Source organism: Pelodiscus sinensis, chromosome 2 (assembly GCF_049634645.1).
Source record: "Pelodiscus sinensis isolate JC-2024 chromosome 2, ASM4963464v1, whole genome shotgun sequence".
Taxonomy (NCBI): Eukaryota; Metazoa; Chordata; order Testudines; family Trionychidae; genus Pelodiscus; species Pelodiscus sinensis.
Genome location: NC_134712.1, coordinates 872,379 through 900,256, shown reverse-complemented (window position 1 = coordinate 900,256; position 27,878 = coordinate 872,379). Strand labels below are relative to the sequence as shown.

At 65.3% G+C, this 27,878-nt stretch overlaps 1 protein-coding gene and 1 non-coding gene across 3 annotated transcripts; one reads left to right on the top strand and one right to left on the bottom strand.

The window, feature by feature from the left end:
* Nucleotides 1-27,878, top strand: SLC39A4 (solute carrier family 39 member 4). Of its 2 annotated transcripts, XM_075919912.1 has the most exons (12): nucleotides 1-483; nucleotides 3,789-4,073; nucleotides 12,735-12,939; nucleotides 13,923-14,164; nucleotides 17,806-17,977; nucleotides 18,338-18,510; nucleotides 19,217-19,378; nucleotides 22,172-22,279; nucleotides 22,539-22,593; nucleotides 24,808-24,960; nucleotides 25,161-25,348; nucleotides 26,024-27,878. In XM_075919912.1, the coding sequence occupies exons 1-12, from the start codon at nucleotides 280-282 to the stop codon at nucleotides 26,153-26,155; spliced, it is 2,079 nt and encodes a 692-aa protein (XP_075776027.1). In that variant the 5' UTR covers nucleotides 1-279; the 3' UTR covers nucleotides 26,156-27,878. The 2 variants fall into 2 exon arrangements, with proteins under 2 accessions (XP_075776027.1, XP_075776028.1); XM_075919913.1 differs by lacking the exon at nucleotides 26,024-27,878 and having other exon boundaries at nucleotides 5-483; nucleotides 25,228-25,334.
* On the bottom strand, nucleotides 22,848-22,920 carry TRNAR-CCG (transfer RNA arginine (anticodon CCG)). Its single transcript has one exon. It is a non-coding gene; the product is annotated as a tRNA-Arg (tRNA).

Below are 27,878 nucleotides of genomic sequence, written 5' to 3'. Positions count from 1 at the left end.
CAGAGCAGAGCCCTGCCACGCCCTGGCGGGACTGGGGCTGGGCCGGCTGCCTGGGAGCCACCTTGCCCTGCCCTATCGCAGCAGGATCTGCAGAGCTGGCCGGGTTCGGAGGAATGGTTAACCCGAGGCAATCTCACCCGGAGCCAATCAGAGGCGGCTGCAGCAAATACCTGCTGGCTTAGAGCTGCTGCTCCCCACAGCTCGGGCTCTCTGGCCCCGGGGAGCCTGGCCAGCGCGGCCACGTCTCCCCAAGCCGGCGCGGCCCGCCTGGACGCAGCCATGGCTCTGCTGCTGGCCCTGGCCCTGCTCTGCCTGGGGGGGGCCGTGCGCCCGGGCCAAGGGGCGCCTGCCGAGGAGCAGGCGCTGCGGGACGTCGGGGCCCTGCTGGCGTCGGGCGAAGGCGCTCTGCCCCACGCTGCCCTGGACTCCCTCTTAAGTATCGCGGCGGCCCGTGTGCAGTGCCCCGCAGTGCCGTGTGGAAAGGTAACGCGCCGCCGGGCGCAGCCCGCTCCCCTCCTTCCTCTGCGGCTCGGGAGCAAAGCGGGGTCAAACTCCAGCCGGGCGGGAGGGGCCGCGGCAGCAGGAGGGCCAGGCTGCCAGGCGGGAGGCGCGCCCCGTCCGGGGGAGTCTGGGGGGCTGGACGCAATGGGGGGAGGTGACGGGAGGGGGCTCCGGCCGGAGGAGTGTCCCCCCCGGGGCGGGGGCGGCCTGGCGTGGTCAGGCCTCGCCTAGCACGTGCGGGCAGGGCCAGCCCCTGTGGCGTGGGAGGTGTCAGGATCCAGGCCGGCTCCCGCTCCTCACCTTTGCCATCACTGAACCCCTGCAAACACGGGACGTCTCCAGCGGACCCGGCCCCTCGGCCCCGTGTCCCGGGCAGGTTCCTCTGTCTCCGAAAGGCTCCAGCCCTGGGCGCTGGCGTCGGCAGGAGCAGGCCGCTCGTGCCCCTCGTGGGCAGAATCAGCCCAGACGGGCCAGCGACCAGCACCGGGGCTGGGCAAGCGCCAAGGGGCTGTCAGAGCAGAGCTGGCCCTGGTTGTGCACTGGTTGTGTGTGTAGCATATGTATGTGTGCAGTGCAAGGAGCGGGGTGTGTGCGCGTGTGTATCATGCGTGTGTGAGCAGTGCGAGGAGCGGGGTGTGTGCGCGTGTGTATCATGCGTGTGTGAGCAGTGCGGGGAGCGGGGTGTGTGTGCGTGTGTATCATGCGTGTGTGAGCAGTGCAAGGAGCGGGGTGTGTGTGCGTGTGTATCATGCGTGTGTGAGCAGTGCGAGGAGCGGGGTGTGTGTGCGTGTGTATCATGCGTGTGTGAGCAGTGCGGGGAGCGGGGTGTGTGTGCGTGTGTATCATGCGTGTGTGAGCAGTGCAAGGAGCGGGGTGTGTGTGCGTGTGTATCATGCGTGTGTGAGCAGTGCGGAGAGTGGGGTGTGTGTGCGTGTGTATCATGCGTGTGTGAGCAGTGCGAGGAGCGGGGTGTGTGCGCGTGTGTATCATGCGTGTGTGAGCAGTGCGGGGAGCGGGGTGTGTGTGCGTGTGTATCATGCGTGTGTGAGCAGTGCGAGGAGCGGGGTGTGTGCGCGTGTGTATCATGCGTGTGTGAGCAGTGCGAGGAGCGGGGTGTGTGCGCGTGTGTATCATGCGTGTGTGAGCAGTGCGAGGAGCGGGGTGTGTGCGCGTGTATCATGCGTGTGTGAGCAGTGCAGGGAGCGGGGTGTGTGCGTGTGTATCATGCGTGTGTGAGCAGTGCGAGGAGCGGGGTGTGTACGTGTGTATCATGCGTGTGTGAGCAGTGCGAGGAGCGGGGTGTGTGCGCGTGTATCATGCGTGTGTGAGCAGTGCGAGGAGCGGGGTGTGTGCGCATGTGTATCATGCGTGTGTGAGCAGTGCGAGGAGCGGGGTGTGTGCGCGTGTATCATGCGTGTGTGAGCAGTGCAGGGAGCGGGGTGTGTGCGTGTGTATCATGCGTGTGTGAGCAGTGCGAGGAGCGGGGTGTGTACGTGTGTATCATGCGTGTGTGAGCAGTGCGAGGAGCGGGGTGTGTACGTGTGTATCATGCGTGTGTGAGCAGTGTGGGGAGCGGGGTGTATGTGCGTGTGTATCATGCGTGTGTGAGCAGTGCGGGGAGCGGGGTGTGTGTGCGTGTGTAGCATGCGTGTGTGAGCAGTGCGGGGAGCGGGGCGTGTGTGCATGTGTATCATGCGTGTGTGAGCAGTGCAGGGAGCGGGGTGTGTGTGCGTGTGTATCATGCGTGTGTGAGCAGTGTGGGGAGCGGGGTGTGTGTGCGTGTGTAGCATGCGTGTGTGAGCAGTGCGGGGAGCGGGGTGTGTGTGTGTGTGTGTAGCATGTGTGTGTGAGCAGTGTGGGGAGCGAGGGGTGTATGTGTGTGTGTAGTATGTGTGAAGGAAGTGTGGGGAGCCGTATGTGTATATGTAGCATGCAGGGAGCAGTGCGAGTGTGGGTGGGTGCCATGCGGGGAGCAGTGAGTATATGTTTGTGTGTGCGAGCAGTACAGGGAACAGTGTGTGTGTGTTAGTGGGGGGGAGCAGTGTGTGTGTGTGTGTGTGTGTGTGTGCGAGCAGTACGGGGAGCAGTGTATAAGTGTGTGTGAGCAGTGTGGGTAGCCGTGTGGGGGGGGGAGCAGTGTGTGTGTGTGAGCAGTGTGGGGAGCTGTGTGTGTGTGTGTGTGTGTGTGAGCAGTGTGTGTGTGTGTGAGCAGTGTGGGGAGCTGTGTGTGTGTGTGTGTGTGTGTGTGAGCAGTGTGGGGAGCTGTGTGTGTGTGTGTGTGTGTGTGTGAGCAGTGTGGGGAGCCGTGGGGGGGGAGCAGTGTGTGCGTGCGTGTGTTGTGTAGAGTATGTGCGTATTGTGTGGGGTGGGTGTGTTACCCAGGCTTTGCACCGCGCCTGGCACAGTCGGTACCTCCAGCCTTGCTCGCCGGATAAGCACTGCCGACGAGGATACAGGCCAACGGCTCCCCTAGGGCAGGGCTCCCCTGGGACCGGTGGGGTGAGCAGCAGCCTCGCTCCCTGACCTGTGCTGCCCCCTGTCCTGGGACCCACACACTGCGGCGCCACTGAAGGCAGCCCCATGCCCCGGGGGTACGAAATCATCGCCACCTTCCCGGAGCACTTCCCCCCCCCGACACGGGGAAACTGAGGCACACAGCGGCCAACACGACCGGCCTGCTGCCCATGGCACTGGTGCCTGAGAGCTGCTGGCTGCTCAGCATGGCCGAGAATCCAGCCCCACGTCCGGGTACCAAAGGCGGCCCCACTGCCAGCCCCCTGGGGCAGCCCCCCTGGCCAGAGCCGCTCTCTTCTGCTGCAGAGCCAGGGCTTCGATAGACCGCGGGAAGCCCTGTGATCCCGGGGCTCCGGCTTCCCAGCAGGATCTCGGCCGGGGCCAGGCCTGGGACTGCGGGCTCAGCGAAGGTCCTGGGATGGGAAAGTCTGGAAACCCTCAGCCACTCGCCCCCCCCCCAGCCCTGCTGCCGAGTGGAAGCAGCAGGGCCTGAAGCTCAGGCAGCCACCCGGCGACAGCTGGGGCCGGGCACTGGCAGGGCATCCCAGCCCCTCGGGCCCAGGTGCTATGGCCTGGCGCTGGGGTGAAATGCCCCCTTTGCCGCACATCGCCGCGAGGGGCTCCCCGCCCGCAGCTGTGTCTGGGTGGTCCCCCCGGGCATGCCCCCAGCACGGCTCAGCCCGGAGCGGAGGGCAGGCGGGGATCCAGGGCGCTGCGGTGTGTGCCGGCCGGAGGCTGGTCCTGCCCGCGCCCAGCTCTGCCCCCTCCCGCAGTGCATCGCCGTGCCGGACGTTGCCAGGCTCGTGGGCAAGACGGGAACCGGCGACACCAACCTCACGGCTGCGGAGCTCCTGCCCTTCTGCACCGGCCTCCTGCTCTACCTGACGGAGCCCACGGCCACCTGCGCGGCGGTGAGGGGCGGCCAGTGGGCGGCCAAGGCCGGGGCCTTCCTCGCCAACTTCTCCAGCGGGAATCCCGCCGCCGGGCCCACAGCGGAGAAAGTGGCGGAGCTCCTGGGGGGCCTGCGGGAGCACTACCAGGACGCAGACAGGCACCAGGTAAGAGAGCGCGAGAGACTGCCCCCTGCTGGGCGCGGGGTGTGTGTGTGTGGGGGGGGTGACTGCTGCCCCCTCCTGCACGGAAGAGAAGTCCTGGCACCTTACAGACTAACAGATGTATTGGAGCACAAGCTTTCGTGGGCAAAGACCCACCTCGTCAGACGCATGGCGAAGTCTTCGACCCACCGGCGCTCTCCGCTGCGAGCAGGGCAGCTTCGCAGCGGGAGAGAAATCGCCCTCCCGGTCGAGGCGCATTCGGCGCATGCCTGGATTCCTTGCCCGCGCGCACCGGGCCCGGACAAGAGGAGGGTCGAGCAGCGCACAAGACAATCCCTTTTTCCAGGAGCCGGATCCCGTGCGGAGGGAGCTCGTCCGCCTCAGCACTCCGCCCTGCAACACGCCAACAGCTCCCTAGGTCAACCCAGGGCCCAAACAGCGACGGCAGGAAAGCCTGTTCTTTACTCCAGTTGCAACTAATTGCCTGGTACTGACCTTGGAATTAATGATCTGTAACAGGAAAGACTTAAAAACCAGCAATAGTCTAGTCTCACCTTACTGACTTCAAGACTTAAAGGTGCTACTAGTTTGTTGTTTTTTAAGTCTTTCCTGTTACAGACTAACTGGGCTACCTCCTGAGGCTTATCTGCTCATTGTCTCTTTTGTCTCCCTCCCCTCCATTTCTTTTCCTTCTCCCCCCCTCCTGCCTTCCCTTATTTGTTCTTGGATCTGGACTTTCAACACTCCGGGCATCTGAAGAAGTGGGTTGTGCCCACGAAAGCTCATGAGACTGTGTGGTACAATGATTCCTTCCCCCAAGGATCAAAATCAGCTCTGGAGTCACAGTGATCAGTTATCTCCATTTCTTATCGAGCCGTTGGCATTTTTCTTATCTTTCACTTATAGGGACAAACATTGTTTCAGGGAAGGAAAACATGTAAATGATAATGACAGGAACAGAAACATGCATATAGAAAAGCTCCTCATTTCATCAACTACAGGCAGTCCCCGCGTTACATGGATCCGACTTACATCAGATCCCTACTTACAAACGGGGTGAGGCAACCCCGCACTAGCTGCTTCCCCCCAGCAGAGCAGGGAGATGCAAAGCTAGCGCCCCCCCCCCCCCCAGCAGACCAGGGAGACGCGGAGCGGCTTTTCTCAGCAGACACCTCAGCTTGAGAATAAAGGACTGAGGGAAGTGAGGTGTGGGAGAATAAAACTGAGCTCTGGAGAAAGGTTTGGCTAGAGTTTCCCCTACAATATGTACCAGTTCCGACTTACATACAAATTCAACTTAAGAACAAACCTACAGTCCCTATCTTGTACGTAACCCGGGGACTGCCTGTATCTGTGACTACATTAATGGCGGAAGGTGGGGGGGGCTTACAGATCAGGAGAGCTGTGGAAAGCTTTGTATTGTCTTGATGCTAAGAGGCAGAGTCTAAGGCAGATATCTGACCATTCAAGCTATCAGGAGTTTACAGCTCCAATCGCCTTTGGGCCTTTATGTTTACGCTTCAGCTCACTGACTGAGTTTGAACTCTTGTCTAACAACACCATCGATGTGGTGTGTTAGTCTTTAAGATGCTACTAGACTATTTGTTGTTTTGTAAGTTTTTCCTGTCAGGCTATGTCTAGACTACAAGCTTCTTTTGGAAGAAGCTTTTCCAGGAGAGACGTTCCGAAAAAGCATCTTCCGAAAGAGAGTGTCCACACTGCAAAATAGCGATAGAAATGCAGCCGTGTTAGTCTGCTGTAGCTGAAACAAAAAACAGGACTATGGAGCGCTTTAAAGACTAACAAGATGGTTTAATAGGTGATGAGCTTTCGTGGGCCAGACCCACTTTCTCAGATCAAATAGTGGAAGAAAATTGGCTTGACCATATATACCAAAGGATACAATCAAAAGCACTTCGAAAAAGCGATCCGGTTTTTTGAACGAGAGCATCCACACCGAATGGACGCTCTCTCGCATGCTAGCTCTGATTGCTATGGACGGAGTGGCCACCGGGGCACCTGTGCTTTTTCCTCTTTCCTCTTCTTCCGAAAGAACTCCCTCTCCCCCGCCCACACACGCCTTGTTGGGAAAGAGCCCTTTCGTAGAATGAGGAGCACCAATGTCAGAAAAGCCCCTCTGGCCTTTCGATTTTCTTGCTGAAAAACGCAATAGCAGCGCGGACGTTCCTCAAGTTTTGTCAGAAGAACGGCTGTTTTTCCGACAAATCTCTGTAGTGTCGACATACCCTTACAGACTAACTCGGCCCCCTCTGAAGCTTTTGGTCTGTGATTGCCAGGGTCTGGAGCCCTTTCTAACACGGGTGTCACGGCAGCCATCCTCCGGCCACTAGCGGTTCCGGGAGGTGTGCAGAGAGCAGGTGGCAGCAGAAGGTGACTTTTCTCTGGAGGTGGGTGACGGGAGGGATCCGTGAGGATTCCCTGTTGTGTTCCCTCCCTCTGGGGCACCCAGCATTGGCCACTGTGGACAGACAGGACACTGGGCTGGACGGACCTTTGGTCTGACCCCGTCTGGCCGTTCCTATGTTCTTATGTTCTTACAGTCAATGAGCAGCCAGCAGGGGCAACTTATTCCAGTGTTTCACCATCCTGACAGCTGGGAAGTTTTCCCTAATGTCCAACCTCAACCTCCCTGCTGCAGTTTAAGCCCATTGCTTCTTGTCCTGTCCTCAGAGGCCAAGGGGAACAATTTTCTCTCCTCCTCCTTGAAACACCCTTTTAGATACTTGAAAATCGCTGTCATGTCCCCTCTCAGTCTCCTTTCCAAACTGAACCAGCCCGATTCCTTCAGCCTTCCTGCATAGCTCATGTTCTCTGGACCGTTCATCATTCTTGTTGCTCTTCTCTGGACCTTCTCCAGTTTCTCCACATCTTTCTTCACGTGTTCAGTAGTCCGAGTGATGCCAATCAGAGAAATCCATTCCATCATGTGGACGTAAAGGAGACACGGGAAGGTAGAAATGACATAGCTAATGTGGCCGATTTCGTAAAACGGAACAAACGCTCAACTCCCCGAAGGGATAAACCTCTAGAGAGAGGCTCTACAGGGAGAGTTAAAAAACACCGAATGGTCCTACAGCACCTTCGAGGGTAACAAAACATGTCGAGGGCACAACCCACTTCTTCAGATAGGACAAATAGAAATCAAGGTCACTCGGAGCCAGATCCAAGGCCTGTGGGACTGGATATTGACTCTGAGCCTGGTGTTAACAACTCTGATTTTTCTCCAAGTGCAATGGAGATTCCCCGCAGAGGGGTCCTGGCAGGCAAGTGCTGCAGAGGTTCTGGGTATAGAGGGAGCAGCGGAGTCTCTAATTCCTGGGGACAGAATTGATTTCCTCCAAAACACCAGCCCTGGGATCCCGGAGTACCGGTAGGTGGAACAGTCACTGACAAAGTAGGCACAAAAGATGCAAGTGAGGCTGGATGGAAGGTCCTCTCTGTCAGAGAGCGAGATGTCTCCTTTTGGACGGGCGAATACCTGAGCACTGACCAGACAGTCAGACCTGAAACCCTGATACTCAGCGAGGTTCTGGACAGCACACGTGTCCCAACAGGCTGGAGGAGGACCCAGGCCGGCCTCACCAGGCGGTTATGCTTCAGCGCGGTGACAGAAACGTGCTCGTTCCAAGCTCAGAAATGCGAGTCAGAAGGTGACTGAGTCAGAAGCGGTGGAGACAGGTGGTGGAGGCCGACTTGCCTCTCCAGCCGAGCTGCTACAGACGGTGTTGACTCGAGAAATTGACTCAAGTTTGCAGTCTCTGAGTATCAAGAGGGCAGAGTCGGGGGGGGTGGTGTGGATGAGGAGAAACCCCTGAGGGGACAAGAGGAGAGAGGAAGCTGTGTCCCACTCAGCAGTGAGACACTCTCCCAAACCGTTTCGGGGGGGAGCCGCGTGAGTCTGTAATAGAAAACTCTTCAAAACCAGCCAAGCGTCCTGCCGCGCCTTAGAGACTAACAAAGCCTGTTTGCAACCAGCTTGAAAGGGGAGCTGCAGAGCTTCATTTCCTTTCCAAGTTCAAGACCTACAATAGATGTTTAAACAAAGACCTGAACTGGATTATGGGCGACACTCCCCCTCCTAATGACATGAATGTCTCCACTTGGCGCTCTAATTGACTATTCTTTTCCCCCTGTCCTTGCCCTTCCCATCCCCTCTCTGTCTGCTATTTCTCTGGAGCTTGGACTCATCTGAAGAAGTGGGTTGTGCCCAGGAAAGCTCATGAGACCAGCTACATTCGTCGGGGCTGCAGGACTATTCGTGGCTTTTGAAGTGTTTTCTCCCCACATGGCGCACACGGGGGCTGTCTCCCCGCGCGTTCTCCCCCCTGAAAATGGACACGTCGCTGCGATAGGCAGGCGAGAGTTTTGCTTAGCTCCATGTGACCCCTCTGGGGTCAAAAGGGTGGGAGAGGCCGACCGATGAGAATCTGGAGCCGGCTGCTTTCCCGAGCATATGCTGCTGGTTGCTGGCTCATAACGCTTGGCAAGTGCCGCCGGGCGCGGGGCTCATGGTGTTCGGATCAGGCCCACCCCAAGTGACGTCAGTTCTCAGTCACTGTCGTGCGGCTTCGGCGCCATCTGAGCCACGTCAGACCAGCCACGGAGCCTCCTACCGAAGCCTATTAGTCTGAATGGGGGAGGAGAGGCGGAGCCAGGCTTGCAGCAGCCCCTGGTGGATTTTCTGGGTGGGAGCCCCCCAGGACTGCCACGGGGCTCCGCCATTCCCGGCCCAGCCCCTGGCGTACTGATGTGCTTTCAACTCCGGCTGACTCCCGCCTCCAGGAGCGGGTCTCATAGACTCATAGACTCATAGACTTTAAGGTCAGAAGGGACCATTCTGATCATCTAGTCTGACCCCCTGCACAGTGCAGGCCACAGAATCTCACCCACCCCTCCTAGAATAATCCTCTCACCTAGATCTCAGATATTGAAGCCTTCAAATACTTTGAAGGCCCCAACATGCAGAGAGTCCTTCAGCTGTGATCTGTGCCCCATGCTACAGAGGAAGGTGAAAAACCTCCAGGGCCTCTGCCAATCTACCCTGGAGGAAAATTCCTTCCTGACCCCAAATATGGCGATCAGCTAAACCCTGAGCATGTGGGCAAGACTCACCAGCCAGACACCCAGAAAGTTTCCTATAGCAACTCCTATCATCCCTCCATTGACCTATTTCCAACTGGAAATGAATGGTCAATTAGTTACCAAGATCATGTTATTTCATCCAACCATCCCCTTATCATAGAATCATAGAACTGGAAGAGACCTCAGAAGGTCGTCAAGTCCAGCCCTCCGCTCCAGGCAGGACCAATCCCATCTAAATCAACCCGGCCAGGGCTTTGTCAAGCCGAGACTTAAATACCTCTAGGGATGGAGACTCCACTACTTCCCTAGGGAACCCATTCCAATGCTTCACCACCCTCCTAGGGAAATAGTTTTTCCTAATATCCAATCTGGACCTCTCCCACCACAACTTGAGCCCATTGCTCTTTGTTCTGCCACCTGTCACTACTGAGAACAGCCTCTCGCCATCCTCTTTGGAACCTCCCTTCAGGAAGTTGAAGGCTGCTATCAAGTCCCCCCGCACTCTTCGCTTCTGCAGACTAAACAGACCCAAGTCCCTCAGCCTCTCCTCATAGGTCATGTGCTCCAGCCCCCTAATCATTTTGGTTGCCCTCCGCTGGACCCTCTCCAATGCGTCCACATCCTTTGTGTAGTGGGGGGCCCAGAACTGGACACAATACTCCAGATGTGGCCTCACCAGAGCCGAATAAGGGGGAATAATGACATCTCTGGATCTGCTGGCAATGCTCCTCTTAATGCATCCTAATATGCCATTAGCCTTCTTGGCTACAAGGGCACAGTTGACTCATATCTAGCTTCTCATCCACTGTAACCCCCAGGTCCTTTTCTGCAGAACTGCTGCTTAGCCAGTCGGTCCCCAGCCTGTACCAATACTTGGGATTCTTCCGTCCCAAGTGCAGGACTCTACACTTGTCTTTGTTGAATCTCATGAGATTTCTTGTGGCCCAATCCTCCAATTTGTCTAAGTCACTCTGGACCCTATCTCTGCCCTTAAGCGTATCCACCTCTCCCCCCAGCTTAGTGTCATCTGCAAACTTGCTGAGGGTGCAATCTATCCCCTCATCCAGGTCATTAATAAAGATATTGAACAAAACCAGTCCTAGAACCGAACCTTGGGGCACTCCACTAGAAACCGACCGCCATCCTGACATCGAGCCGTTGATCACTACCCGCTGGGCCCGGCCTTGTAGCCTCTTTCTATCCATCTTACTGTCCATTTATCCAATCCACATTCCCTTAACTTGCTGGCAAGAATATTGTGGGAGACCGTATCAAAAGCCTTGCTAAAGTCAAGGTATATAACATCCACTGACTTTCCCATGTCCACTGAGCCAGTTACCTCATCATAGAAGCTAATCAGATTGGTCAAGCACGACTTGCCCTTTGTGAATCCATGCTGACTATTCCTGATCACTTTCCTCTCATTCAAGTGTCTCAAAATGGATTCCTTTAGGATCCCTTCCATGATTTTTCCAGGAACCGAGGTAAGACTGACCGGCCTATAGTTCCCTGGATCGTCCTTCTTCCCTTTTTTGAAGATGGGCACTACATTTGCCTTTTTCCAATCATCCGGGATTTCGCCCGATCTCCACGACTTTTCAAAGATAATGGCCAAAGGCTCCTCAATGACATTTGCCAACTCCTTCAGTACCCTTGGGTGCATTAAGTCCGGACCCATGGATTTGTGTACGTTTAGCTTTTCTAAATAGTTCCTAACCTGTTCTTTACCCACCAAGGGCTGTCCATCTTCTTCCCATCTTGCGTCGCTTAGCACAGAAGTCCAGGAGCCGACCTAGTCCGTGAATACAGAGGCAAAGAAAGCATTGAGTACTTCAGCTTTCCCCACATCCTCTGTCACTAGGTTACCTCCTTCATCCATTAGGGGCCCCACCCCCTCTCTGATCACCTTCTTCTTGTTAACATGCCTGTAGAAACCTTTCTTGTATCCTTCACATCCTTAGCCAGTCGCAACTCCATTTGCGCTTTCGCCTTCCTGATAACCCCCCGGCATTCTCGAGCTCTACATTTAAACCCCTCCCTGGTCATTTGTCCAAGTTTCCACTTTCTGTAAGCTTCCTTTTTGTGCTTAAGTACACCAAGGATTTCCCCTGTAAGCCAATCCGGTCTCCTATCAGGTTTGCCTCTCTTGCTACGCGTCGGGATGGTTTCTTTCTGTGCCTTCAATAAGGCTTCTTTAAAATACTGCCAGCTGTCCTGGACTCCTTTCCCCTTCATGTTAACATCCCAGGGGATTCTTTCCATCAGATCTCGGAGGGAGTCAAAATCTGCTTTTTTGAAGTCCAAGGTGTGTATTTTACTACTCTCTTTCCTTCCTTTGGTCAGGATCCTGAAATCTACCATCTCATGATCACTGCTTCCCAGGTTGTCACCCACCTCTGCTTCCCCTATTAGTTCCTCCCTGTTTGTGAGGAGAAGGTCAAGCTGTGCACGGCCCCTGGTCGGATCCTTCAGCACTTGTACCAAGAAGTTATCCCCAACATTCTCCAAAAACTTCCTGGATTGCCTGTGTACTGCCGTATTGGTTTCCCAACAGATGTCAGGGTGATTAAAGTCCCCCATGAGAACCAGGGCCTGCGATCTGGAAGCTTCTCTCAGTTGTCCGAAGAAAGCCTCATCTACCTCATCCACCTGGTTCGGTGGCCTGTAGCAGACACCAACCACAACATCACTGCTGTTTGCTCCTTTAAACCTGACCCATAGACTTTCAACAAGTTTTTCTCCCTCTTTATACTGGAGTTCAGAGCAATCATAGTGCTCTCTTACATATAGTGCAACTCCTCCTCCTTTTCTCCCCTGCCTGTTCTTCCTGAACAATCTATACCCTTCCATGACAGTGCTCCAGTCATGCGACTCATCCCACCAAGTCTCTGTTTTCCCAATTAAATCATATTTCTTGGTCTGGGCCAGGGCCTCCAGTTCTTCCTGCTTGTTGCCCAGGCTTCTCGCATTAGTGTACAAACACTTCAGGTAACCAGTTGATTGCACTATCTTCTCCATTCGTGCCCTTCCCAGCCGAGCGGCATTCCCGGCGAGCGAGCTGGGACTGCGGCCAAGGAGGAATTGGCTGGTTCCACCTGTTAGCAAACAGTTCCTGGGCCCGAGGCCAGAACTAGCCGGTAGAGCCTGGGGGGGACCCAATGTGCCCCCCCACACTGCAGGGAGATGGAGGGTCCTGCTTTGTGCTCCCCACCCCCTAGCTTATGGGGTGCCTGGATCTGTCGCTGTCACGCTGACTCCTCACCCCCAGCCCCACAGCACCAGCTCTGCCCCTCAGGTCACATCTCACGGCCCTGGGGGGGTCCCCGGAGTCCGGGGATTACGGGAGACTCTGCACACACCCAGCCCCCGCCCCCTGGGGTATTTCGAACCCATCCCATTCATTGGGGGCTGGGCAGGCACCTCAGCTGCTGCTGTTCCCCTTGGCTGGGCTCGACCCCCCGGCCTGTGCCCCCCAAGCCGCAGGAGGGCTCCCCCCACATTGCCCCCTGGGCCGGCAGGGGGCTGGGCTCGGCGGCCTGCTCATCTGCCCTCTCTCCCCAGCCGTGCCTGGACACGGGCCGCGTCCTGCAGGAGAGCGCCGCGGTGTCCGGCCGGGTGGCGGGCGACGTGGCCGGGCGGGTGCTGGTGACGGTCGTGTACCACGCGCTGCAGGGGGACTGCTTCCACGCCCTGCCGCCCCCCCACTACTTCCTGGAGTACATCTTCCGTCACTACGGCAACCAGACCCACAACCTGACGCTGGAAGGTGAGTCGGGGCAGCCGTCTGTCGCCACGGGTAACCGAGGGCTTGGTTCCCCCCGCCCCTCCCTCGCCAGCCCCTCCCTCCCCCGCCCCTGCCTACCCTGCCCCTCCCTCCCTCGCCAGCCCCTCCCTCCCCCGTCCCTGCCTCCACTGCCCCTGCCTCCCCTGCCCCTCCCTCGCCAGCCCCTCCCTCCCCCGCCCCTGCCTCCCCTGCCCCTCCCTCGCCAGCCCCTCCCTCCCCCGCCCCTGCCTCCCCTGGCCCTCCCTCGCCAGCCCCTCCCTCCCCTGCCCCTCCCTCTACAGCCCCTCCCTCGCCCGCCCCACCTTGCCAGCCCCTCCCTCGCCAGCCCCTCCCTCCCCCGCCCCTGCCTCCCCTGCCCCTCCCTCTACAGCCCCTCCCTCGCCCGCCCCACCTTGCCAGCCCCTCCCTCGCCAGCCCCTCCCTCCCCCGCCCCTGCCTCCCCTGCCCCTCCCTCTACAGCCCCTCCCTCGCCCGCCCCACCTTGCCAGCCCCTCCCTCGCCAGCCCCTGCCTCCCCTGCCCCCCCTCTACAGCCCCTCCCTCTACAGCCCCTCCCTCGCCCGCCCCTCCCTCGCCAGCCCCTCCCTCCCCCGCCCCTGCCTCCCCTGCCCCTCCCTCTACAGCCCCTCCTTCACCTGCCCCTGCCTCGCCCGCCCCTCCCTCTCCCGCCCCACCCATCCGTCACCCGCTCCTGCCTTGTCAGCCCCTGCCTGGGGGCAGTGTGGGGGGCTGAGGATTGGAGCCGAGTGGGGGCCATGGGCGAGGGGGGGTGAGGATTGGGGCTGGGCAGGGGTGGGGGGAGCTGAGGATTGGAGCCAGGCAGGGGCTGCGGGAGGGGGTGGGTGAGGACTGGGGCAGGGCAGGGGCGGAGATGAACCCAGCAGAGGGTGGGGTGAGGATCACATCTGGGTGGGCACAGGCTGGGGAGGGGGCAGGGCCGCGTCTGACGGGGGTGGCGTGTGACAGGCCTGACCACACTGATGGGCCAGCTGGCCTTGGGGCCGGAGGACGAGCACACGGACCATCACCATGACAACGAAGCACAGGCTGACCAGACTACACCAGCTCCCCGGGACAGCCGGCGCCACGGCAACCAGACAGTCCCCGACAACCCCTTGGATCTGCGTCCCGGTGACACGGCCAGGCGGCTGCGACGGAACCTCCCCGGCCAGGGGGAGCCGGCCAGTCCCGCTCTCATCTGGGACACGGTAGGTCCCACCCCGGCTGGCCGCAGCCTGAGCTGCTGGGTATCTGCCCCGTGCGAGCCGCCCCCCAAAACCAGAGCAGCACCCCAGCGCCCACGGGCGGAGCCCAGGGGCCCGAGGACTCAGTGCAAAGCCCCCCCCCGGTCCTGCAGGGGCCCCGCCCGTGGCTCGGGAAGGGGAACCCCTCTCCATCAGGCTGACCGGGGGAGGCCCCCGCTATGTGTGGGGGTGTCATCTCACCCCTGGGCACGTGAGCAAGAGCCAGCCAAGCCCTGGCCCACCCCACCCAGCGCGGGCAGGAGAGACCCCTCCCCGACGGCACTGCCCAGAGATCCCTCCCCGACGGCACTGCCCGACGGCACCGCCCAGAGACCCCTGCCCGACGGCACTGCCCAGAGACCCCTCCCCGACGGCACTGCCCAGAGACCCCTCCCCGACGGCACTGCCCGGAGACCCCTCCCCGACGGCACTGCCCAGAGACCCCTGCCCGACGGCACTGCCCAGAGACCCCTCCCCGACGGCACTGCCCAGAGACCCCTGCCCGACGGCACTGCCCAGAGACCCCTGCCCGACGGCACTGCCCAGAGACCCCTCCCCGACGGCACTGCCCGGAGATCCCTGCCCGACGGCACTGCCCGGAGATCCCTGCCCGACGGCACTGCCCGGAGATCCCTCCCCGACGGCACTGCCCAGAGACCCCTGCCCGACGGCACTGCCCAGAGACCCCTGCCCGACGGCACTGCCCAGAGACCCCTCCCCGACGGCACTGCCCGGAGATCCCTGCCCGACGGCACTGCCCGGAGATCCCTCCCCGACGGCACTGCCCAGAGACCCCTGCCCGACGGCACTGCCCAGAGACCCCTGCCCGACGGCACTGCCCAGAGATCCCTGCCCGACGGCACTGCCCAGAGACCCCTGCCCGACGGCACTGCCCAGAGACCCCTCCCCGACGGCACTGCCCAGAGATCCCTCCCCGACGGCACTGCCCAGAGACCCCTGCCCGACGGCACTGCCCAGAGATCCCTGCCCGACGGCACTGCCCAGAGACCCCTGCCCGACGGCACTGCCCAGAGACCCCTCCCCGACGGCACTGCCCAGAGACCCCTGCCCGACGGCACTGCCCAGAGACCCCTCCCCGACGGCACTGCCCAGAGATCCCTGCCCGACGGCACTGCCCAGAGACCCCTCCCCGCCGGCACTGCCCAGAGATCCCTCCCCGACGGCACTGCCCAGAGACCCCTGCCCGACGGCACTGCCCAGAGACCCCTCCCCGACGGCACTGCCCAGAGACCCCTCCCCGCCGGCACTGCCCAGAGATCCCTCCCCGACGGCACTGCCCAGAGACCCCTGCCCGACGGCACTGCCCAGAGATCCCTCCCCGACGGCACTGCCCAGAGACCCCTCCCCGCCGGCACTGCCCAGAGATCCCTCCCCGACGGCACTGCCCAGAGACCCCTGCCCGACGGCACTGCCCAGAGACCCCTGCCCGACGGCACTGCCCAGAGACCCCTGCCCGACGGCACTGCCCAGAGACCCCTGCCCGACGGCACTGCCCAGAGACCCCTCCCCGACGGCACTGCCCGGAGACCCCTCCCCGACGGCACTGCCCAGAGACCCCTGCCCGACGGCACTGCCCAGAGACCCCTCCCCGACGGCACTGCCCAGAGACCCCTGCCCGACGGCACTGCCCAGAGACCCCTGCCCGACGGCACTGCCCAGAGACCCCTCCCCGACGGCACTGCCCGGAGATCCCTGCCCGACGGCACTGCCCGGAGATCCCTGCCCGACGGCACTGCCCGGAGATCCCTCCCCGACGGCACTGCCCAGAGACCCCTGCCCGACGGCACTGCCCAGAGACCCCTGCCCGACGGCACTGCCCAGAGACCCCTCCCCGACGGCACTGCCCGGAGATCCCTGCCCGACGGCACTGCCCGGAGATCCCTCCCCGACGGCACTGCCCAGAGACCCCTGCCCGACGGCACTGCCCAGAGACCCCTGCCCGACGGCACTGCCCAGAGATCCCTGCCCGACGGCACTGCCCAGAGACCCCTGCCCGACGGCACTGCCCAGAGACCCCTCCCCGACGGCACTGCCCAGAGATCCCTCCCCGACGGCACTGCCCAGAGACCCCTGCCCGACGGCACTGCCCAGAGATCCCTGCCCGACGGCACTGCCCAGAGACCCCTGCCCGACGGCACTGCCCAGAGACCCCTCCCCGACGGCACTGCCCAGAGACCCCTGCCCGACGGCACTGCCCAGAGACCCCTGCCCGACGGCACTGCCCAGAGACCCCTCCCCGACGGCACTGCCCAGAGATCCCTGCCCGACGGCACTGCCCAGAGACCCCTCCCCGCCGGCACTGCCCAGAGATCCCTCCCCGACGGCACTGCCCAGAGACCCCTGCCCGACGGCACTGCCCAGAGACCCCTCCCCGACGGCACTGCCCAGAGACCCCTCCCCGCCGGCACTGCCCAGAGATCCCTCCCCGACGGCACTGCCCAGAGACCCCTGCCCGACGGCACTGCCCAGAGATCCCTCCCCGACGGCACTGCCCAGAGACCCCTCCCCGCCGGCACTGCCCAGAGATCCCTCCCCGACGGCACTGCCCAGAGACCCCTGCCCGACGGCACTGCCCAGAGACCCCTGCCCGACGGCACTGCCCAGAGACCCCTGCCCGACGGCACTGCCCAGAGACCCCTGCCCGACGGCACTGCCCAGAGACCCCTCCCCGACGGCACTGCCCAGAGATCCCTGCCCGACGGCACTGCCCAGAGATCCCTGCCCGACGGCACTGCCCAGAGACCCCTCCCCGACGGCACTGCCCAGAGACCCCTCCCCGCCGGCACTGCCCAGAGATCCCTGCCCGACGGCACTGCCCGGAGACCCCTCCCCGACGGCACTGCCCAGAGACCCCTGCCCGACGGCACTGCCCAGAGATCCCTCCCCGACGGCACTGCCCAGAGACCCCTCCCCGACGGCACTGCCCAGAGATCCCTGCCCGACGGCACTGCCCAGAGACCCCTGCCCGACGGCACTGCCCGGAGACCCCTCCCCGACGGCACTGCCCAGAGACCCCTCCCCGCTGGCACTGCCCAGAGATCCCTGCCCGACGGCACTGCCCGGAGACCCCTCCCCGACGGCACTGCCCGGAGACCCCTCCCCGACGGCACTGCCCAGAGACCCCTCCCCGACGGCACTGCCCAGAGACCCCTGCCCGCCAGCACCCTGAAGCACAGACACAGACCGGAAGGGAGGCCCCAGCTGCCCCCAGCACCGTGTGCCCTGCTCAGGAGCCGTCCCCACAGCCAGCGACTAGAACCAGGCACCCACCTCCAGCCGCCCTGGGCTGAGAACAGCCTTTCCCGGGGGCATGGCCTGGCAGCAGCCCAGCTGAGCAAGGCGGCAGGGTCGGGGCGTTTGAGTAGGGGCCGGGGTCGCGTCCCGCGGGTTGGTTCGCAAAGGGCAGCTGGAAGCAAAGAGCCGGTCGCCCGGCAGGCGAGGGAAACGCCAGGGGCCGGCCTGGCTGGGAAGCAGGAGCCCTTGTGGGGGTGGGCAGGCTCCGTCTGGGGGTCGGGGCGCCTGTCCGCTGGGCTCCGGGGAGCAGGCCTGTGCCGAGGGTGGTTATTCCGTGTCTGTGCTTCTAGTTATGTCTGAGCCCCAGTGACCTGCTGGAGATCTACAGCCTCGACCCCCACGCTGGGATCTCGGGCCCGGACTTCACCAGCCTCAGCCCGGCTCTGGTCCAGCAGCAGCTCAGCGGGGCCTGCGCCATCCCGCAGCAGAGCACGCCCGATGGCCGGCTGACCGTGGCAGAGAGTGAGGCTCTCCCCTGCTGCGTCTGGGGCGGCCCCCGGGGACGCCGGGCGGGAGGGCCCCGTGGCCGGCATGGCAGCGCCTTGCGCTAGGTCCCGTCGGGCAGGCCCCTGGCATGCAGAGACCTCTCCGTGTGGCATGGGAGCGGTGGCCACGTGGCTCCCGTGTCCTCACAGCCGCTAACGGCCCAGCTCTGAGCCCCCACCCCCAGCCCCTCCGTGTCCCGGGCCCGCGGGGGCGATGCCAGCTCCTTCCTGCCCCACGTGTCCGGGGGAGCGGCCAGGGCTGCAGGCTGGCTGGGATTCCCGCCTCCTGGCCTGAAGCGGGGGCTCCGGCGGGGGGTAAGAGCCGCTCTCTCTGCAGGGTACATCTACGGCTCACTGGCCACGCTGGTGATCTGCCTGTGCGCCCTGCTGGGCATCACCCTGCTCCTCTGCTCCACCTGCGCCGGCGTCTACCCCTACGTCATCCAGACCTTCGTCAGCCTGGCCGTGGGCTCGCTCACCGGGGACGCCATACTGCACCTCATCCCCCAGGTGAGCAGCAGGGCCAGCCGGGGCGCCCCCGGCCTGCGAGCCCAGCGTGGAGACGGGCACGCCGCGGCTGTGCGCACGGGGACCCGTGGGGAGGGGGTGCATGTGGGAGCGAGTAAGGGCACCTGTGTGTGCGCATGGCTGTGCACGAGTGCGTGGGTGTGCAGATGGGTAAGTAGGTGTGTACATGGGCGCATGGGTGTGCACGAGGGTGTGCAGAATGGTGCATGGGTGTGCACATGGGCGTGTCGGTGTGCACGTGGATGTGCAGAATGGTGCATGGGTGTGCACATGGGCGCATGGGTGTGCACGCTGGTGTGCAGAATGGTGCATGGGTGTGCACATGGGCGTGTGAGTGTGCGCGTGGGTGTGCAGAATGGTGCATGGGTGTGCACATGGGTGCCTGCAGGCGTGCACATAGGCGTGCACATGGGTGTGTGGGTGTGCGCGTGGGTGTGCACAATGGTGCATGGGTGTGCACATGGGCGTGTGAGTGTGCGCGTGGGTGTGCAGAATGGTGCATGGGTGTGCACATGGGTGCCTGCAGGCGTGCACATAGGCGTGCAGATGGGTACATGGGCGCTGGCCAGTGCGTGGGGTGGGGAGAGTGCACACGAGCGGGCACAGAGGTGGCTGCCAGCACACCCAACCCAGCCCTGCCCCCTTTCCCCCCTCTCCTGGCTGAGACTCCCTGGCACTGTTGTTTCAGTTCCTGGGCCTGCACGTGCACGAGGACCAGGGCCACGCGCACGGGGTGGAGGCGGTTGGGACCAAAGACAGCACCTGGAAGCTGCTGGCCGTGCTGGGTGGCCTCTACGCCTTCTTCCTCCTGGAGAAGCTCTTCAGCATCCTAGGGCATGAGGAGCACGAGGTCTGGGGGTGACGGAGGGAGCAGGGTGGGGACCCAGCAGGGGGCTCTGGGCTGCAGGGAGCAGGGTGGGGACCCAGCAGGGGGCGCTGGGCCGTAGGAGGCAGGATGGGGACCCAGCAGGGGGCGCTGGGCTGCAGGGAGCAGGGTGGGGGCCCAGCAGGGGGCGCTGGGCCGTAGGAGGCAGGATGGGGGCCCAGCAGGGGGTGCTGGGCTGCAGTGAGCAGGGTGGGGACCCAGCAGGGGGCGCTGAGCCATAGGAGGCAGGGTGGGGGCCCAGCAGGGGGCGCTGGGCTGCAGGGAGCAGGGTGGGGACCCAGCAGGGGGCGCTGGGCTGCAGGGAGCAGGGTGGGGACCCAGCGGGGGGCGCTGGGCTGCAGGGAGCAGGGTGGGGACCCAGCAGGGGGCGCTGGGCCGTAGGAGGCAGGATGGGGGCCCAGCAGGGGGTGCTGGGCTGCAGTGAGCAGGGTGGGGACCCAGCAGGGGGCGCTGGGCCATAGGAGGCAGGGTGGGGGCCCAGCAGGGGGCGCTGGGCTGCAGGGAGCAGGGTGGGGACCCAGCAGGGGGCGCTGGGCTGCAGTGAGCAGGGTGGGGACCCAGCAGGGGGCGCTGAGCCATAGGAGGCAGGGTGGGGGCCCAGCAGGGGGTGCTGGGCTGCAGTGAGCAGGGTGGGGACCCAGCAGGGGGCGCTGAGCCATAGGAGGCAGGGTGGGGGCCCAGCAGGGGGCGCTGGGCTGCAGTGAGCAGGGTGGGGACCCAGCAGGGGGCGCTGGGCCATAGGAGGCAGGGTGGGGGCCCAGCAGGGGGCGCTGGGCTGCAGGGAGCAGGGTGGGGACCCAGCAGGGGGCGCTGGGCTGCAGGGAGCAGGGTGGGGACCCAGCGGGGGGCGCTGGGCTGCAGGGAGCAGGGTGGGGACCCAGCAGGGGGCGCTGGGCCGTAGGAGGCAGGATGGGGGCCCAGCAGGGGGTGCTGGGCTGCAGTGAGCAGGGTGGGGACCCAGCAGGGGGCGCTGGGCCATAGGAGGCAGGGTGGGGGCCCAGCAGGGGGCGCTGGGCTGCAGGGAGCAGGGTGGGGACCCAGCAGGGGGCGCTGGGCTGCAGGGAGCAGGGTGGGGGCCCAGCAGGGGGTGCTGGGCTGCAGGGAGCAGGGTGGGGGCCCAGCAGGGGGTGCTGGGCTGCAGGGAGCAGGGTGGGGACCCAGCAGGGGGCGCTGGGGCATAGGAGGCAGGGTGGGGGCCCAGCAGGGGGCGCTGGGCTGCAGGGAGCAGGGTGGGGACCCAGCAGGGGGCGCTGGGCTGCAGGGAGCAGGGTGGGGACCCAGCAGGGGGCGCTGGGCTGCGGGGAGCAGGGTGGGGACCCAGCAGGGGGCGCTGGGCTGCGGGGAGCAGGGTGGGGACCCAGCAGGGGGCGCTGGGCTGCGGGGAGCAGGGTGGGGGCCCAGCAGGGGGCGCTGGGCTGCGGGGAGCAGGGTGGGGGCCCAGCAGGGGGCGCTGGGCTGCGGGGAGCAGGGTGGGGACCCAGCAGGGGGCGCTGGGCTGCGGGGAGCAGGGTGGGGGCCCAGCAGGGGGCGCTGGGCCATAGGAGGCAGGGTGGGGGCCCAGCAGGGGGCGCTGGGCTGCAGGGAGCAGGGTGGGGGCCCAGCAGGGGGCGCTGGGCTGCGGGGAGCAGGGTGGGGGCCCAGCAGGGGGCGCTGGGCTGCGGGGAGCAGGGTGGGGACCCAGCAGGGGGCGCTGGGCTGCAGGGAGCAGGGTGGGGACCCAGCAGGGGGCGCTGGGCTGCAGGGAGCAGGGTGGGGACCCAGCGGGGGGCGCTGGGCTGCAGGGAGCAGGGTGGGGACCCAGCAGGGGGCGCTGGGCCGTAGGAGGCAGGATGGGGGCCCAGCAGGGGGTGCTGGGCTGCAGTGAGCAGGGTGGGGACCCAGCAGGGGGCGCTGGGCCATAGGAGGCAGGGTGGGGGCCCAGCAGGGGGCGCTGGGCTGCGGGGAGCAGGGTGGGGGCCCAGCAGGGGGCGCTGGGCTGCGGGGAGCAGGGTGGGGACCCAGCAGGGGGCGCTGGGCTGCAGGGAGCAGGGTGGGGGCCCAGCAGGGGGGCTCTGGGCTGCAGGGAGCAGGGTGGGGACCCAGCAGGGGGGTGCTGGGCTGCAGGGAGCAGGGTGGGGACCCAGCAGGAGGCGCTGGGCTGCAGGGAGCAGGGTGGGGACCCAGCAGGGGGCGCTGGGCTGCGGGGAGCAGGGTGGGGACCCAGCAGGGGGGCGCTGGGCTGCAGGGAGCAGGGTGGGGACCCAGCAGGGGGCGCTCTCCCCTGTCAGGCTCAGTCCAGACTCCAGGCTTCTTTCGGAAGCAGCTGTTCCGGAAGAGAGCGTCCCCACGGCCACAGTGCATGGCTAGAGCCACCTGCTTTTCCGCAGGGCGCGTGCGCACGGCCTGGCCGCTCTAGGTGCCAGCTTGATGCTGCGGGCGGAGCGGCCGCCAGGGCCGTGGGCGTTTTCCTTTGTCCGCGTCTTGCGAAAGGGCCCCCTGCCCCGGCCTTTGGGAAGAGCTCTTTCGGGAAGAGGTCCCTTCCTGGTGCCAAGGGGTTTACCGCCGTCGGGAAAACCCTGCTGTTCCTTTGGTTTCCCCCGAAAGACGGCGACTGCACCGTGGAAAAACTCTGCAGTGTGGACATAGCCCAGCGGGGGAGCTGCCCTGGGTTCCAGGTCTCCCGCCTTCCCTGCCTCTCGGTCCGTGCGCGCCGGGCGCAGGCGGCTCCGTGCCCCGTCGGTGCCGGGGCGCAGGGTGAGCTGTGTCTTGCCCCGGCAGGAGGAGGCTGGCGGGGGCCACTCGCACGACCCGGCCCTGTCCCTGCAGCTCTACCAGGCCGAGCGGAAGAGGAAGAAGCAGGAGAAAGGCGCCTCGCAGGCCGACCTGGTAAGGCCCCGGCCCCACGTGGCCTCGTCCTCTGGCGGGCCTGGCAGGGGAGGGGTTAAGGAGCCCTAACCGGAGCTGCACCTGCTGCCCCCTGCTGGACGGAGTCGGGCGTGCGCCCCATGCTGGCTGTGCCTGGCTCTGTGGCCAGAGGGACCGAGGCTCGGTGCTGGGGTGCAGGGCTGGGCCCAATGGGCAGCTGCTGCCAGGAGAGGGGGCTCCCCGAGGGAGGGCTGCTCACGCTCCCCTCTGTCCTTCCCAGGTCACAGCCGAGGAAGCCAGTCTCAGCAAGATGGGGCAGGCGAGATGCAGCCGGGGTGAGCGTTTCTGCCCTGCTCGGTACCCTCAGAGCCCCCCATCACACCCAAACCTCCACCATGGAGCTTCCGTCAACCCCCCCAAGGAGGGGCTCAGCTGGGCCCATGGGGTCCTAGAGCCCAGTACATGGAGCTGTGGGGCTCATGCCAGCCGTGTTCCCCCCCCTTCCTGCCACTGCTGCTAGCCATTCCCCCCTCCCCAGGGGCATTTCCCCCTCTCCCGCTGGCCTAGAGAAAAGCAGAGAGACTTGCCCTAACCCAGGTGGGACTTGAACCCACAATCCCCAGCTCCGGAGGCTGGTGCCTTGTCCATTAGGCCACTGGGCCCATGGAGAAACTGCTGTTGCGTGTTGTTTTGACCCAGCAGAGGGGGCAGGACTTTGCTACCTGGGGCCAAGTGGCTTCCTGACCCATCCCTGAAGTATCGGCTGTGGGAGGTGTGGTTCCAGGCTGGCGGGGCCGGGGCCGGGGCCGGGGCCGGGGGTCTGGACGGCTGGGGCAGGGCCCAGGCTGGCGGGGCCGGAGGTCTGGGTGGCTGGGGCAGGGCCCAGGCTCGCGGGGCTGGGGGTCTGGGCGGCTGGGGCAGGGCCCAGGCTGGCGGGGCTGGGGGTCTGGGTGGCTGGGGCAGGGCCCAGGCTGGCGGGGCTGGGGGTCTGGGTGGCTGGGGCAGGGCCCAGGCTGGCGGGGCCGGAGATCTGGGTGGCTGGGGCAGGGCCCAGGCTGGCGGGGCTGGGGGTCTGGGCGGCTGGGGCAGGGCCCAGGCTGGCGGGGCTGGGGGTCTGGGCGGCTGGGGCAGGGCCCAGGCTGGCGGGGCTGGGGGTCTGGGCGGCTGGGGCAGGGCCCAGGCTGGCGGGGCTGGGGGTCTGGGCGGCTGGGGCAGGGCCCAGGCTGGCGGGGCTGGGGGTCTGGGCGGCTGGGGCAGGGCCCAGGCTGGCGGGGCTGGGGGTCTGGGCGGCTGGGGCAGGGCCCAGGCTGGCGGGGCTGGGGGTCTGGGCGGCTGGGGCAGGGCCCAGGCTGGCGGGGCTGGGGGTCTGGGCGGCTGGGGAAGGGCCCAGGCTGGCGGGGCTGGGCGGCTGGGTGGCTGGGGCAGGGCCCAGGCTGGCGGGGCCGGAGATCTGGGTGGCTGGGGCAGGGCCCAGGCTGGCGGGGCTGGGGGTCTGGGCGGCTGGGGCAGGGCCAAGGCTGGCGGGGCTGGGGGTCTGGGCGGCTGGGGCAGGGCCCAGGCTGGCGGGGCTGGGGGTCTGGGTGGCTGGGGCAGGGCCCAGGCTGGCGGGGCTGGGCGGCTGGGTGGCTGGGGCAGGGCCCAGGCTGGCGGGGCTGGGCGGCTGGGTGGCTGGGGCAGGGCCCAGGCTGGCGGGGCTGGGGGTCTGGGCGGCTGGGGCAGGGCCCAGGCTGGCGGGGCTGGGCGGCTGGGTGGCTGGGGCAGGGCCCAGGCTGGCGGGGCTGGGCGGCTGGGTGGCTGGGGCAGGGCCCAGGCTGGCGGGGCTGGGGGTCTGGGCGGCTGGGGAAGGGCCCAGGCTGGCGGGGCTGGGCGGCTGGGTGGCTGGGGCAGGGCCCAGGCTGGCGGGGCTGGGCGGCTGGGTGGCTGGGGCAGGGCCCAGGCTGGCGGGGCCGGAGATCTGGGTGGCTGGGGCAGGGCCCAGGCTGGCGGGGCTGGGGGTCTGGGCGGCTGGGGCAGGGCCCAGGCTGGCGGGGCCGGGGGTCTGGGCGGCTGGGGCAGGGCCCAGGCTGGCGGGGCTGGGGGTCTGGGCGGCTGGGGCAGGGCCCAGGCTGGCGGGGCCGGGGGTCTGGGCGGCTGGGGCAGGGCCCAGGCTGGCGGGGCTGGGGGTCTGGGTGGCTGGGGCAGGGCCCAGGCTGGCGGGGCCGGGGGTCTGGGCGGCTGGGGCAGGGCCCAGGCTGGCGGGGCCGGAGATCTGGGCGGCTGGGGCAGGGCCCAGGCTGGCGGGGCTGGGGGTCTGGGCGGCTGGGGCAGGGCCCAGGCTGGCGGGGCTGGGGGTCTGGGCGGCTGGGGCAGGGCCCAGGCTGGCGGGGCTGGGGGTCTGGGCGGCTGGGGCAGGGCCCAGGCTGGCGGGGCCGGGGGTCTGGGTGGCTGGGGCAGGGCCCAGGCTGGCGGGGCTGGGGATTTGGGCGGCTGGGGCAGGGCCCAGGCTGGCGGGGCTGGGGTTCTCTCCATTGGGGGGCCCCGCTCAGCCCCGACCCCCCTTGGCTCCACAGAGCAGCGCATGATCCCCTACATGATCACCATCGGAGACGCCATCCACAACTTTGCCGACGGGCTGGCGGTGGGCGCGGCCTTCTCCACCTCCTGGAAGACGGGGCTGGCCACGTCGCTGGCCGTGCTGTGCCACGAGCTGCCGCACGAGCTAGGTGGGTGGCTGGCCCGGGCCCCAGGGTGGGAGCTGCCGGCGCCCGGCCGGCACAGCATGGGGCTTCCCCAGGACTAGTTCCCAGGGCTCTTACCCGGCTAGCTGGGGGCGGCTCCTGCTGGCCCAGCCCCAGGGAGGTGCTGCCCAGCTGGGCAGAGGGGGTGGCGGCCCCCCCGACACGCTGCCCTTCCCGCCCCGCAGGGGACTTTGCGGCCCTGCTGCACGCCGGGCTGAGCGTGAAGAAGGCCTTGCTGCTGAACTTCCTCAGCGCCCTGACCGCCTTCCTCGGCCTCTACGTGGCGCTGTCGGTGAGCACGGGCGAGGACTTCCAGACCTGGATCTTCACCGTGGCCACGGGGCTCTTCCTGTACGTGGCCCTGTGCGACATGGTGAGCCACTCGCCCGCCGGCTTCCCTGGTACCTGCTGCCCCTGCCCCGCTCCCCGGGGGGGGGGGGGCCGAGCCCGAATCCACGGATCCCACTGAGAGCTGAATGGGGGTGCGGGGAGCCCAGGGCTGCGGGTCGGGTGTGAGGGGCACCGGCAGGGCTGGGGGGAGCCCAGGGCTGGGCTGGCAGGGGCTGAGGGTCGGGACTGAGGGGCACCGGCAGGGCTGGGGGGAGCCCAGGGCTGGGCTGGCAGGGCTGCGGGTCGGGTGTGAGGGGCACCGGCAGGGCTGGGGGGGAGCCCAGGGCTGCGGGTCGGGACTGAGGGGCACCGGCAGGGCTGGGGGAGCCCAGGGCTGGGCTGGCAGGGCTGCGGGTCGGGACTGAGGGGCACCGGCAGGGCTGGGGGGAGCCCAGGGCTGGGCTGGCAGGGCTGAGGGTCGGGTGTGAGGGGCACCGGCAGGGCTAGGGGGAGCCCAGGGCTGGGCAGCCATGCTGAGGCCGGGAGCCTGCTGCGTTGGCCCACCCCAGAGGTGGCTGCATCTCAGCGGTGGGCGCCAGTGATGTGCGCTGGGCGGGGCTGTAGCGCCTGGACGAGTCGCCCTCCCGGTGCAGAGGGGCTGCGGGGGCTCCGCTCTGGGCACGGCGGGTGCAGGCCCCTAACCCCCCTTCCCTTCCAGCTGCCGACCATGATGAGCGTGAGGGACAAGCGGCCGTGGCTGCTCTTTGCCCTGCACAACCTGGGCCTGCTGGGCGGCTGGGCCATCCTGCTGCTGCTGTCCCTGTACGAGGAGAACCTCACCATGCTGTGACCCCGCCAGCCCCACGGACCCAAACCGCAGGGGGAGGAGGGGCTGCTGCTGGGGGGAGGGGGCACAGCCAGCCAGGGGGCATCACCACTCTTCACTGATACCTGCGGGTCTGTCTGCATCACTGGAGTCCCTGGCTCGAGGACGGGCACAGCATAGAGCCCCCGTGCCCTAGTCTGTTTATGCCACACCCCATGGGCCCTGCGTGGGCACCCAGAGTCGTGGCACCATTCATCCCCAGGCCCAGCGTGGGCACTCAGAGACGTGGAACCATTCACCCCCAACCCCGAGGTCCTGCATGGGCACTCAGAGACGTGGCACCGTTCACACCCAGCCCCCAGGCCCTGCGTGGGCACTCTGAGACATGGCACCGTTCATCCCCAGGCCCCAGGCCCAGCATGGGCACTCAGAGACGTGGAACCATTCACCCCCAACCCCGAGGTCCTGCGTGGGCACTCACAGACGTGGCACCGTTCACGCCCAGCCCCCAGGCCCAGCGTGGGCACTCAGAGACGTGGCACCATTCATCCCCAGCCCCCAGGCCCAGCGTGGGCACTCAGAGACGTGGCACCATTCATCCCCAGCCCCCAGGCCCAGCGTGGGCACTCAGAGACGTGGCACCGTTCACCCCCAGCCCCCAGGCCCTGCGTGGGCACTCAAAGATGTGGCACCGTTCACACCCAGCCCCCAGGTCCGGCGTGGCCACTCAGAGACGTGGCACCATTCTCACCCAGCCCCCAGGCCCTGCGTGGGCACTCTGAGACGTGGCACCGTTAACCCCCAGACTCTGCGTGGCCACTCAGGCTACATCTACACTGCAGCGTTTTTGTGCAAAAACTTGTGGCCCGTCCACACCTCAAGTGCGCGTTTGCGCAGGCAAATGTCCAGTGGCTGGACAGAGCAGCGGGGTTTTGCGGGGCAGGCAGCCCTCCCCCTACGGGGAGTAGCTCCTTTTGGCACAAGAGCTCTTGTGCAGGAAGCTGTGTGTGGCCGGGGAACGGGGGTTTGCACAAACACAGCCTGGCGGCCGCACGGGTGCCCTGGTGGCCATTCTGTGCATGGCAGTCCCAGCTTTCCTGCGAGAGCGCCCATGCCGGCTGGAGCCCTCTTGCGCAGGAAGCCCGCAGTGGAGACGTAGTGGCACCACGCACGCCCAGACAGATCTCAGGGATTCTCTGCCCCAGCCCCTCCCGTGACATGGGTCCGCTCCCCCTCCCCCTGGGGCTCTGCTCCCTGGGGCTCGGCTCAGTCCCTACAGCCCTGCCCCCCTCAGCTGCCCACAGACCACACGCCTGGGAACAGCCGTGGGCAGCCCCTCAGGTGATTAATTTGCATAATCACCGTCTGGCGCTGTTTCGAACAGGCGCCATTTCGAACCTGAACCACATTTCAGACACGGTTCTGCCGACCGTGGGGTGATTTCCCGCCTGATCCTGTACTCCTCGTTTTTTGCACTTTCAGTGTGCTTTAGTGACATCCCTCCGCTGCCAGAGGGGGTCGTGTAGACCTAGCCCCACATGGGGAGGGGCTAATAACAAGGGGTCTGATTTCCAGATTTCCTGGTGGGTAACTGACAATGGACTTGAAATCGCAAGTTGCATTCAGTACGGAATCACCTCCTTTGATTGGAACGTCATGATTGGCCGCGATTACCAGCTCCCACTCAGAAATCAGCATCGCGTACGCACACACCCTTGAATAAACGGAACTGAGCACTTTCATGCAA

Excerpts from the sequence above, each read along its gene's own strand:
- SLC39A4 (XM_075919912.1), top strand. The coding sequence starts at position 280 with ATGGCTCTGCTGCTGGCCCTGGCCCTGCTCTGCCTGGGGGGGGCCGTG. Across the intron at positions 17,978-18,337 it reads CCGGCTGACCGTGGCAGAGA|GGTACATCTACGGCTCACTG; the intron begins GTGAGGCTCTCC and ends CTCTCTCTGCAG. Across the intron at positions 19,379-22,171 it reads TAGGGCATGAGGAGCACGAG|GAGGAGGCTGGCGGGGGCCA; the intron begins GTCTGGGGGTGA and ends TTGCCCCGGCAG.